General features: G+C 37.4%; 1 protein-coding gene across 8 annotated transcripts; it reads right to left on the reverse strand.

Annotated features, from left to right (window-relative positions):
• Positions 1-6,933: 6,933 nt before the first annotated feature.
• Positions 6,934-13,056, reverse strand: LOC117612997 (bromodomain-containing protein 3-like). 8 transcript variants are annotated; one of them, XM_034341644.1, is made up of 4 exons: positions 12,809-13,056; positions 11,259-12,643; positions 10,257-10,663; positions 6,934-9,930 (listed from the first exon to the last, which is right to left on the reverse strand). In XM_034341644.1, the coding sequence occupies exons 1-2, from the start codon at positions 12,892-12,894 to the stop codon at positions 11,266-11,268; spliced, it is 1,464 nt and encodes a 487-aa protein (XP_034197535.1). In that variant the 5' UTR covers positions 12,895-13,056; the 3' UTR covers positions 6,934-9,930; positions 10,257-10,663; positions 11,259-11,265. The 8 variants fall into 8 exon arrangements, with proteins under 8 accessions (XP_034197535.1, XP_034197534.1, XP_034197530.1 ...); XM_034341643.1 differs by having other exon boundaries at positions 11,259-11,682; positions 11,722-13,056; XM_034341639.1 differs by having other exon boundaries at positions 10,257-10,339; positions 10,444-10,663; positions 11,259-13,056.
• Between the last annotated feature and the right edge of the window lie 393 nt (positions 13,057-13,449).

Consider the following 13,449-nt stretch of genomic DNA (forward strand, 5'->3'; position numbering starts at 1 on the left):
AACACCAAACATAGGTCTTCACTATTTCTACAATCCAGCTTCTTAGTCCGACACAGCATCAAACGTAGGTCAGTACTTAATCCGGCTTAGGCCAATCCGAGCTAATCCTAAACAGTCCCAGGATTTAGTCCAGTCCATGACAGTCCGCAGTGCCAAACGACCCCACAAAGTTTGACATTGGCCAACCGTATGCAACAAGATTTTGACCAAAACCAAAAAGAAGAACAGGATTAAATTGAGTGTCCATTATGGGACACTCGATTATCAATTATGCAATGGAATAGGTAAATCTGTTATCTTTGTTTCTTTCGTTATGAGGTCCATTTATCCCCATATTTTCTGCCAATATGTCAATTTTTTTATTTTAATGCGAGCAATATTGAAATCATGCAAAAACAAAAAATTGAAAAAGAAAACCTTGGAGTTCAAACATATTTGCACCTGAAAATAAGGTTCACCATCATACAAGATAAAACAAGCAATGAAGAATTGGGACCAAAGATTTATTCNAGAGTATATTTCAGGAAAACGCAAACATTTGGATGGTAACCTTAATATATTGTTCTCTTAAAATATATATTGTTCAAACATCTCAGTACCCGAATAAATCTCCAACCAGTACCCGAAAATACAGCTCAAACATCTTAGTACCCGAAAATAAAGCTCAAGCATCAAACAAGATAAACAAGCAATGAAGAATTGGAACCAAAGATGTGTTTAAACAAAATTTTAAACGATCTTATACATAATACTAGTGAAAACAAACCTAGGTCGCAAACTAACCCAACAACGAGGAAAGAGAGCAAGATATGTTTAGGCACAAAAGATATAGTAGAAACAAAAGAAGATAGAGTATACATGATACCCATCAGAAAATCAAAACACAAAGACAGTATCATGCCCAATTAGAAGACTTATTACAATGATAATCAGAAAATCAGAACCCAAAGAGTTGACAGCAGCAGTTAAGAAAAGAAAATTCTATTAAAAGTTAAAGAAAAAAAAGCTCTTAAAATGCCTGACTTGCTTCAATCACCTGAAAAAGGGCCCAGGACATAAACTGACCATAATTGAATCAAAATCAATTAACATGACGCTAAAATCAGAACAATCTACACGCAACCCAAAAGCCCATACATTTTTAAAAATAAGGTTAATGTACAAGTTTTTAAACTGTAGAAGCGTAAACCAAGTCAAATTTATGGTGTGCCAAGCCAACCTTAGTTATTCCACTCTAATACACATAACAGTTAGAAACTATAGAGCAGGGATAGTATAATTAGAGATCAATCAGTAACAGAAACTGCGTCTGCTCCCCATTAGAAACACTGCCCCACTGCAGGCTTAGGCACATTAGAAAGTACATGTTTGTGTGTGTGTGTGTGTGTAAATGATGAGAACCAAGGATCCTGTTTAACATGTCCAAATAAAAATGGTTTCCTATTTTTATTGTTTGGAGTGCCAAATCACATACCAAATGGATGCTTGGTAATAAACCAAAATGAAGCTATTGATCTGCAAAACAGATAAATAAGTTTAAACAAACAAACAAAGGCATAGTCACACAAAGACTCAATGACAGGACCCGACCCAATTTCCACTTTGGAATTCGAGCCAAGTCCTGTGCGTGTCCGACATCTAGCGAATGTCGGGCACCAAGGACCTTTTAACCCTTCTTAATTTAAATTTTTTTAACTTCCCTTAGACTTCTGCCGAAATTTTGGCAGAGTCTCCCCTGTATTTTGACCACTCTCAAAATTTTCCACCTGTTAAACAATCAATAATTTCACACTAACTGCCAGAATATCTCAAATAACCAATCTTAACTCTAGTTCCTCAGTTTCAACTAGATATCAGAGCATTTTTTTTCTAAATTTTTCAGGGTTTCAAGGGTTTTCTACGAAACTCTACCTTACGTGGTGATGCGGAAATTTTGCATGGCCCGGTGGTGGATCCCGTGCACTTTTACGGCCTGGGGGCGAAAAACAGGTTGAAAAATGTGAGTGGACAAAAATAAGGTTCTTAAAAACAACTTTATAACCATAATAACCCCCATTGTAAAAGTAGTTAAATAAAGCTGAATACGTACTCTCCATTGAAAGCATACTAAACTCAAGGCATTCTATATAAATCATATTCAAGCTCGAAAAGTTTCGCACAAAAGCACTGAAATCAAAGCTTGCATAAAACACTGAAATCAAACTTGTATAAAAGTTCTGTACTCAAACCTTGCATAACTGAACAAATATATAAAGATATAGAATGCGCAAATATCAAAGAAACTGGTTTGAAATAGCTGAAAATCATAACTGAATAAAAGAGCTGAAAATCCTTTGAAAATACCACCTATTTGTACCCCTGTCATATCCGTCAATTCCCCTGGCAGGTCTCGGGCGCCACGCAGTCCACCCGAGCCGCAAACTGGCGAAATCAGGGGACTATGATCAGCCTGATCTGCCGGCAGATTCCTCGAGGACACCAAGTCAACTCGAGTCGCTCTGGCAGGATGCAGGGGACCGTAGTCAGCCTGATCCGCAATCCTGGCAGGTCTCGGGGACACAGAGTCAACCGAGCTGCAATCCTGGCAGGTCTCGAGACACCAAGTCTGCCGAGCCGCAAATCCTGGCATTCACGGTCCGAGCGTCCCCGTAACTCGTGAGGCAAAGTCAAGTGCACTGACATAAGCTGAAATCGGACTAGATGTCCATAGACATCGGTCCAACTCTGGGTAATCACCAAAGAAAATGGGTACGAGGTGGTTTTAAAATAAATTCCTTTAGAAAAAAATATATGAGTAATAACTGTAAAGCTCAAGTTGTGCTGCGGTCTCAACTGATTCCAACCTCAAACTCTGTTTCTATAACTGGTAAATAAGCAGCACAGACTTATAGAACTATTTATGTACTAATCATGTTCGGAACCACAATAAAGCTTACTCAAGATCAAATATAAAGAAATTTATTCAAATAAACTCATTTATAAAACTCATTAATATAAAATCAATAGAAAATCACTTATGAAATCTTATTTATAGAAATCCTTTATATAACTCATTTATATAAAATAATTCGTGAAAGAAAGTTCACTCACAGATGGTCCGAGCTCAATGGACCCTTCGAAGGTCCCTCCTGCAGGTCGACTGGACCTCTGGTGCCTTACTCGATCGATTTGGTGAAGAATTGAAGGAGAAAATCGAGCTGGAAGTTTGAACTGGAATCGGTGAACATCCATCGGAAATTGTGATTTTTCGACCAGCTCAGGGCGGCCCCGGGGTGGAGGTCGGTCAGGTCTTGACGGCGAGAGGGAGGCGGAGCCGATGGTATCCTCGCCGGAGATCAGCTCGGCCTGTGGTGGCTGGGCCGTCGCCTAGAAGTCGAACGGTCGCACTGCTGAGTGCGACGGGAGAGGAAGAGAGGAGAGAGAGAAGAACTGATGGGGGAGAGGAGAGAGAGGGAAATAAAAATCTGACTTTTTGACCAAATTACCATTTTGCCCTTCGCGGTATTTAGACCATATCTTCTTCGTTACAACTCCGATTCGGGTCTACTCCATGTCTACGAACTCGTTTCACCGCGCTCTACTCAATGGCGTAAGCGAAATTTCCAAATTCTTTTTTGATTAAAAAGTCAAATTTTCCCCCTATTAAAATATGCGAAGGCAAACTTGTCTTTTTGCTAAAAGATATTTTCTTTACTTCTTAGATATTTTCTTTCTTTTTAGATATTTTGGTTTGGGTTATTACACTCAATCTTAGGGTTCAAATACTAAAACAATTTATTCAACATATGAAGATGATATAACTTGGATTAAATATCATCCAATTTGTTTCTTTCTTAGAAGATCTGCATTAGAAGGTCATAGCGTTTTCAGTCAAAAGAAAAAGGAATTTCACAGAAAGTTGAAATAGAAGTAACTCAAAGAAAGCATTTTCTTCACCTAGCTGCTTCTAACCCTTCAACTCCTTTGCCAAAAGAATCCCCGGAGAAAACAAAAGAAGAACAAAAATCAAAGCCTAATCTGGACACAACTCTAAATAAATGAATTAATGAGAAAAGCAAAGATGAAGAGGAGAGCACCGAAAAACTGCAAGCAACTAAAATGAACTGCTGATTATGAATATAACAAAGCTTCTTGAAGCAGACCCATCTAAGCTTATAATCTGCAGTGGAAAAGAGAATGAGAAGAATGCCCAAGCATCCATCCCAATACTCTTACATGGAAAAAAAAAATGCACGATTCAGAATTCTGTAACAGAAATTGACACATTAAATCTAACACAAATAACATGTTATCTAAAACTCAAACAAATTAATACAACACTCGAAAAGCAAAAATACCACTCGACATTCAAAATGTCATCTATGAATGGCACATAACTTGTCCCTCTCAATGTCAGTACACAATCCAAAACTGGAAGCACCGTGTTACTTGGAGTGTAACACCAAAAAAGTGGCCTGAAAATGGAGTCTCACTCCGTGGTCATAATATCCAGCTTCTTTCCAGTCGAATTCTTTGTGTAAAGGACAACTGCCATTTTTTGAATAAGCACTTGACGTAATCAGAGAAATCCAACTCAAAGGTTGCAAAGATTCATGACCAATGATGTGCGATAACTGGTATAAAACTATGAATAGCACACAATAAACAACAGAAAGAAGAAATCTTGATACAATTAACATGACTATTGCAAATACAAAAAGAAATAAATGAGCAAAACTCTGCTGCACAATTCTCTCCACTAGCGTAGAGGCTTCTTGAACAGAAAAAAAAACGAAGCAAGTACAAGTCCTGGCGAAGCTCTGTCATCAAACCTCCAATGAAGCAACTCGTGAGAAACTCACCACCACCATTGTCTCGAATGCCCATATGGTAGCCAAGATCAAAATCAGAGTCACTGAAGCAAATGCCTACTTCTTCAGCGTCTGCTGCTATTGAATGACGAAGGTGGTTTTCCCGTCCTTGCGATTTCTAATTGTTCGGACAAAGCTTTCTGTTGATTATCTAATTCTATTAAATTATTTTTCAAATTTAATACGCTTGTTTCGAAGCTATCTGATAGTAATCTTAACTTTATTTCAACCTGAGTTAATTGACTCTTTAAACTATCTACATTGGTATTTAGAGGTTCTAATTTTTCAAGACTACGTTCTATCCTATGTAGAGATCCTTCTATTTTGCTATCTAATCCTTTTACTGATAAATTCTTTTTCTTTGATACTTTAACTCCTCCACTAAGTATTTTCTTTTTCTTACGTCCGATATTTTCTCCTAAATTTATTACCAGATATATAATTATAAAGACTGTAATAATGCATAAACCTTGAATAATGAGTACACAAAGTACAAAAAGTACCCAATTCATCATATTAGTCTATTTCCTACCTTTTCCCCTCTTGGTACTTATGGCTACGACCTCCGGACGCCTAGGTAATGTCTTAACTCTCCTATACTTTCTTTCCCTTTCGGGAGTCCCTGAAGAAGTTGAAGACGCTGTGCAGGACTCTTCGCACACCCAAGGCTTGAAAACGTTTGTGGTGTTCACTATCACTTGAAGAAAACACTCACTCACTCTTTCACTGAAAAACTTCAACTAGCTAACTGCTAAACACACTCTGGCACTCTGCTTACAAACTGAAAACAAGACTCTATTTAAAGACTTTCAAGAAAGATTCTTAACTTAAATACATCACTCAAAATTAAAGCAGGAAAAGACACTGACTCAGCTGGGGACCTCAGCTTTTTCTTTATATAAAGAAAGATTCTTCTTTATCAAAGGAGTAGCTTCCTTCTCCTTGTCAGTTACTGTATCCCACTCTCATATCATTCAGCTACTCCTTTTAACTATTCTTCTCACCATCCTCTTTTTCTCTTCTTCCAAACCACAAACGTTTTATTAAAACTGAACCCAACTGGATCTTGTGTCAGTTTGGGTTTTAGTTCCAAATCGAGGGATAAACCGAACCTTGACCACCCCGAGTCAAAACAAAACAACTTAAAAAGATTAAAACTCTTCAAAAACAATTACACACAATTAAAATATTGAAAAACTCCTTACAGTTATAGAAGTGCCATTAAGCATGTCGTATTTTGTAGGTTGGGATGAGGGCTCATAAGAACCGTAACCCTCTATTTTGATGAAGTAATTGAAAATTGCAAAGAATTTTTAAATTACGGAATTTAAATCTCCACCTTTTAATTTTCTTGTAATTAATATTTTCAATATTTGGATTTAAGTATGTCAAATTTTGCAAATAAGAAAAATCACAATGAGAAAGAATTCATGCTTGATAGAAATTGTGAAATGATTCTTTTGGAGAAAATTAAACTCGAAATTTTCAATCCTCAATTTCCAAGGCTACTTAATTCAAGCAGTAATTTAGGGAAAGTTGTTCCCTAGCCTTTGGGCTAATTGACTTGGCGTCACGATGCAATTGAGAGGGGTTATATTACCAGAATTCAAAGGCACATGGACAGACTATCTATCTCTGAAACAATATCTACTTCTCAACTTGCTTTCATTTCAGGGTTTCTAGTTGACAACTCATGTAGAAACTCTTTATTTACCCATGCTTTCCTCCTTAGCTGGTATGATTTCCAATTGATGTCCAACTCAAACTGTGATGATTTAAATACTAGTGCATTCCTGATTAAGTTTGTCCAAAATGGAGACATTTTAAAAAAAGAATCAATCACGGCCAGGTCTCTATTTAGAGCGCAATGGCTTGAAAATGAGTTGAGATTTCATAACGCGTAAGACTTCTATTCCAGTTTTATCTGAATTACCTTTTTCTATTGGGCTTAACAATACTAATAGCGGCACGCTTGTGCAAACCATCATGCAAAATATACACCAGCCCACTAAAGGGCTTTGAATATTTAAAATCATTCATGTAGTTTAAAGTAGAATATCGTTTGTATCAAAAACAATAAATAAAAACAAAGCCATACTTATTGGGGTGAACAAATACAATACTAAATCAACTCTAACCAGAGCTGCTGCCTGTTGGGCATTCTAATATTATGCATAATGCTCACACTACCTCAAGATCTCATAAGATACAGATAGTATACTTTAAAAATTATAACCTGTCTTCTTCATCAACCCAAGTTCTCAGTGAAAATCATACTAATATACAATTTGGATAAGACTCTACAAGGCACAAAGTCTGTATTAACATACACAAATTTCCTAAACAAGGCTCAAACACCTGACAAGATGAAACCATCGAACACAAATTGGTAGCATAGATTTCCTAAAACAGTTAACCACTCCGTAAATTGTTGCATGAAATGTCATTCATCTTTAAAAGAGGGAGGGGGAAGAGAGAAATCTGAGGCACAAAAGACAACAAAGAAAACACAGTGACGATGGGGCCACACAGTCCATAGTTTTCATCATATTATGAAATTATTGACGCAAAGGAGTAGCAAAAGAGGGACATATTATGAGAAATACTTCAATTTCCCTGAACAACCGTCAGGAAACAGAAACATATCAAGATTATAGCACCAACTAATAACATATATTGAGAACTTTTTTCAAAAGAAAATGACATCTGTAAATTTTCAGAACATGTGAAAAACAATACAATACTGACCATAATTGAATCAAAATCAATTAACACAATGCTAAAATCAGAACAATCTACACACAACCCAAAAGTCCATACATTTTAAAAAATAAGCTTGATGTACAAGTTTTTAGACTGTAGGAAGGGTAAACCAAGTCAAATTTATGGTGTGCCAAGCCAACCTTACTAGTTATTCTACCCTGATACACATAACAGTTAGAAACTATAGAGCAGGGATAGTATAATTAGAGATCAATCAGTAACAGAAACTGCGTCTGCTCCACATTAGAAATCTGCCCCACTGCAGGCTTAGGCACTTCAGAAAGTACATGGTTTTTTTTTTTTTTTTTTTTGTAAACGATGAGAACCAACCAAGGATCCTGTTTAACATGTCCAAATAAAAATGGTTTCCTATTTTTATTGTTTGGAGTGCCCTCATCAGCTCTGGCAATTGTTTAAAACGTGGAACTTCTAAGGTTTCTGTTTATTTGATTTTCAGTCATTGATAATAATAAAAGAAAATTTGAGTGGACTTAAATTTGTGCTCACGTACATTGGCAGAAAACGTTTGAAAAGGTGAAATATTACAATACCAAATGAACTCTAACCAGAGCTGTATACAATTTTATTTACCAGATACGGCATCTTATATAATAAAAATTCACTGCTGCTTGCTGGGCATTCTAATCTATATATAATGCTCAAACTACCTCAAGATCTCATAAGATGTAGTTAGTATACTTTAAAACTCACTTACAACCTTTCTCCTTCATCAACCCAAGTTCTCAGTGAAAATCATACTAATATGAAACAAACCTAAATTTTATTTACCACAGATTTCCGAAACAAGGCTCAAAACATCTGATAAGATGAAACCAAAGAACACAAATTGGTAGCATAGATTTCCTAAACAGTAGCCGCTCTGTAAATTGTTGCATGAAATGTCATTAATCTTTAAAACATAACCATAGTGACAGCAACATAAATGAGACCCCAGAAAAAGAAACAAAAAAGGAGGGAGAAATCTAAGCCACAAAAGAAAAAACAAAGAAAACACTGATTGGGTTATTTCATAAATATAAAGGAGAAATGAAGATGGTGTACCTGATTATCAGAGTCACTGAAGCAAATGCCACTGCAGAGTTTAAAAAAGGGGACAGACTCCATAGTTTCCTTCATATTATGGCATTATTGACGTGAAGAGACAGTACAAGAGGGAAAAAAAAATTGTGGGGACCTGACCAGCCAACTGAACATCTTTGACAAGAAATCCTTATTAAATCAAAACCAACATAAAAGAAACATTCTTTTACAAGGAATAATTGGTTGCTCAAGATGCTAAATATTCTGGCTTGCATCATTATCATTCTTTATTAAACCAAAAGGAAGAAAGAAAAACTAGCACAATGATAAGCTCAGAAAGCAATGTACCCAGAACAAAGAAAAATAAACTTTATGAACAAGCACATACTTTGCTAATGTTTCCAAGATATCTGGATGTCTAGGATTGCATCAGGCAGAGACAACTATATCCACATTGGAAATCTCATCTATAACAAATTAGAAAGTAAAATGTAAAAGAGATTCCCTAATAATAGCAAGGTTCTAAGTTATCTATAACAAAATAGAAAATCCTGTTGAGGTGGCTCTCAATGAAAGCATCAATTTGTGGGATGTGAATTCCACAAACACTTTGAGATGTCTCAATTAAAAGAATGCAACTCAGTCCCTTGCACACCAACCTTCTCAACCATTCCTATTGATCTTAAAATGTGAATCTAAGCCAATAGCTCCTTTGTATCTACACGTGATGATCTTCACCGCATTATAAAAGTACTAACTTATCAACCCATGGTCTATAGCCAAGAAATTTAACTTATCGTCACCTCCCATGTACATGCTCAAAGATCTCATCGTCTTTGAGAGGCATATACAGATCCCTCTAAGCCAAGTAGGAAGTATTTGAAACAAAAAAACAAAAATGGATTATAGCATCCAAGACATCACTATAGAAGCTATTACAAAAAGATCACTGCACAGACCTTTTTATAGCACTTTAATAAATGATTGTGATACATTATGTTAATGAAAGTAGCAGTTTCTTAAGAACAATGTTAGCTAAGCATAAAGCAAAGATAATGAATCATTTATTGTATGGAAGGTCACAAGAAAACCTATTAGAACAATCAATAATGGAATTTTCACTCCATTTTCCTTTTCAAGTTAACAAAAACAAATATTATCTATAATATAAAATCTTTAGCAATTTTACCTGAAATAGCCATGATATAACCCTTATTGAAGATTATTGAAGAGATGATGAAGGCCACACAACTCCAACAGCAATGCAAACTGCAAACTGTACCAGCCACCAAGCCAAAAGAAATTGAAAGAAAAAACCATTATAAGAAGCAATCCCAAGCTTCTATACTAGCTCAAACGAAATTTGGATAAGTGCAGGGAATAGCAAACTGAAAACTCTACAGGGCACAAAGTGTGTATTAACAAACACAAATTTTATTTACCTAGCTTTCCTAAACAAGGCATAAACACCTGACAAGATGAAACCAACAAACACAAATTGGTAGAATAGATTTCCTAAACAGTAGCAGCTCTGTAAATTGTTGCATGAAATGTCATTCATCTTTAAAGCATAAATTTAGAGGTGAAACGGAGCTGGGGTACCTGATTATCAGGGTTACTGAAGCAAATGCCAATGCTGGGGTTAGACGAGTGGGGCACACACTCTATAGCAACAACCTTCGCAACTGAACAGCTTATACAAGAAATCATTTTATTTGTACAGATGCGAAACACTTATTCATCATTTCATTCCTTTAATAAATCAAAACAGACTTAAAGATGCAGAAACCTGATTAGCTGGAGTTTGGAATTTCTCTATGGTTTACGTTCATAGGGAAAGAAAAGCTGCTGCTGATGCACCTGCAAAGATGGGGAATTGTCTCCAAGTTCTTGATAAGCTTCCGTGTGATTTGATTTCAGTTTTATTGCAAACTTACATACTTTTGTCCCTCATGCCCAAACCATTCGCTCTCAGTTGCATTAGCCATCAAATAGCAATCACACAAAAACTGGCACAAAAAAAAAACGAAATAAACAATACAAAGAGTAGAGAGAGAGAGAAAGCACAATGGTCCACTTCATCTGAAACGTACAATGATATGATATGTATAATGTATATGGCCAATGAACATGGATAGTACACACAAACACACACAACAGAACATACACACTTTATCTTCTGTTGTATCCTGGAAAAAGTTCCAAGAAGTAAAACATTTTAGAAACGATATCCACATTGGAAACCTCATCTATAACAAATTATATCCTGGAACACACACATGTTATCTTATATGCACCATAACAGTGCATACTTTGCTAATTTGTCCAAGATATCTGGATGTGTAGGATTGCATCAGGCAGATACAACTATATCCACATTGGAAACCTCATCTATAACAAATTAGAAAGTAAAACTTAAAGAGATTCCGTAATAGCAAGCTTCTAAGTCATCTATCTTGTCGAGCAGTGGGTTATATTCCAAATCTGGCATCTCAACAATAAAAAATCAGAATTACTATAGTATATATTCAACTACCATATACAACAAATAACAGAGGCAAGGTGGCTTGTAACCTATGCCTCATTTTCCTTGTAAACTCTAACCTGTACTTCATGAGCGGATCTCACCTTCCTCCCAATCGCCCTCCTGCCAGCAGATCTCGCCTTCCTCCCAATCTCCATTCAGAAACGCCTCCTCGTCCTGACCCTGCAACTCGTCATCTTCCTTGAGGTACAAACCCAAATGCTTAAGAGGCAATCCAAGGTAGACCTTTTCACTGCCACAGCCACACAGAATCTCAAGTTGTTTGAGATCCTTTAAAGGGTCCTCAAATTGGACTGACTTCTCCATGTTCAAAATAGCAAGGCGAGCCGATTCCCTTTGCTCCATCCGATGCATCAATTTTCTCCTTGGTGGAGAATCAGGTAGACCCTTTAGTATCTTGTTTGCTTTCCGTATTGTACCTGCAAATCGCATCTTGAGCGACTGAATTCGCCTAGCCTTACATGGAGAAAGATTGTCTGTGGCCTGATACATGGCTTGATGAACAAGGGTATTGTCTGTGGCCTGATACATGGCTTGATGAACAAGGGTGCCCAAGTCGTCATCTTTGGTTGACTTAACTGAGTGAGAATCAGAAACCCCAACAACCCCTTGACTTTGCATAAGAACCGTACAAGCAGAAGAGCTCTTGCCATTTGGTCTCCGTTCGGGCAGAGGAGGAGTAGGAGGAGGACAAGCAGCATTTGACATTTTCTCCTCGGCTTCTTTCCATTGGGTCTCAAAAACCCCACTGAGATGCTTGGCTGCTGCACGATTTCTACTCCCAAGGGGGAAATATCTGAAAGCGTTTGAGAAGATAAGCCTGATATCAGCAGCAAAGTCATCAGCGCTGGAGTAGACACCCCTCTCCAATTTCGATTTCACAGTACCCAAATCCATCGGCCTCCAGATTTCGTCGAAATAACCCGGCAGATTCTCAGCCACAGGATCAACAACAGGCTTGTTGAAGTAGCTCGCATGGCCGAGGTTCATCAGAGAAGCCAAGACCTTAGAACAATCCAACGTCTCTTTTGAAGCAGACGAAGCCAAACCTTTGACTTTGCACATAGGAAGACCAAGAGTCGACTTTTCCTTCCGTTGGGTCTTAGAAACCCTAGAAGACCTCTTCCTCTTCTGGGTTTGACAGATTTCATCAAAACCCTCTTCTGATTCCGGGTTGGCATTTTTTGTAGCAGACGAAGCCAAACCCTTGCACAGAGGAAGACCAACAGTGGACTTTTCCTCAACGGCTACATTCCGTTGGGTCTCAGAAACCCCAGAAGACCTCTTCCTCTTCTGGGTTTGACAGATTTTATCAAAACCCTCTTCTGATTCTGGGTTGGCATTTTTTGTAGCAGACGAAGCCAAACCCATGCACAGAGGAAGACCAACAGTCGACTTTTCCTCAACGGCTACATTCCGTTGGGTCTCAGAAACCCTAGAAGACCTCTTCCTCTTCTGGGTCTGACAGATTTCATCAAAACCCAGATCTTCTGATTCTGGGTCGGCATTTTTTGTAGCAGACGAAGCCAAACCCTTGCGCAGAGGAAGACCAACGGTCGACTTGCCCTCAACGGCTACATTCCGTTGGGTCTCAGAAACCCTAGAAGACCTTATCCTCTTCTGGGTCTGAAACTGAAACTCAAAGGAACCAAAACCATCCTCCAATTGTCTGCGCTTTATAGCAGACCACGCCATTCTTGATTTCAGAACCCAAAATTTCACACAGTCGTTACAGAGAGAGAACCCAGAAAATCACTCGCTCAATCGTTGCAGAGAAAATCACTCCCTCAATCGTTGAACTCAATACTCTCACTCGATCGCTTTCGCTTACTTGTTGCAGAGAAACAGAGAGAGAGAGAGAGAGACACACACACACACACACAGGCGAAAAGAAGAGGGAATGTATTGTTGTGGCGCTATTTTGGTTTTCAAAATCTAAAATGAAAGGTTGGTGTGATAATTCGGTTGCTGAGTTGTTGCGCGTAAAAAAGTAAAAAGTGAAAAACACGCGGAAACACCAGCTGTTTTAATTAAATGCATATCATTAAACCCATTTAAACCAACACAAAATTTAAAAGAAGATATCATTAAACCCATTTAAATGCATATCAAGAAACTTTAGAAAATTATAAGACATTAACTTCCGTCATTTTTAAATTTCATCATTCATGAATTCCTTAGTACTTTAAATTTCTTCATCCAAATCCAAACCCATATCAATGTAGTTATCTTTAATTATTTTGAGTCTTC

This window comes from Prunus dulcis, unplaced genomic scaffold, assembly GCF_902201215.1.
Source record: "Prunus dulcis unplaced genomic scaffold, ALMONDv2, whole genome shotgun sequence".
Classification (NCBI taxonomy): Eukaryota; Viridiplantae; Streptophyta; class Magnoliopsida; order Rosales; family Rosaceae; genus Prunus; species Prunus dulcis.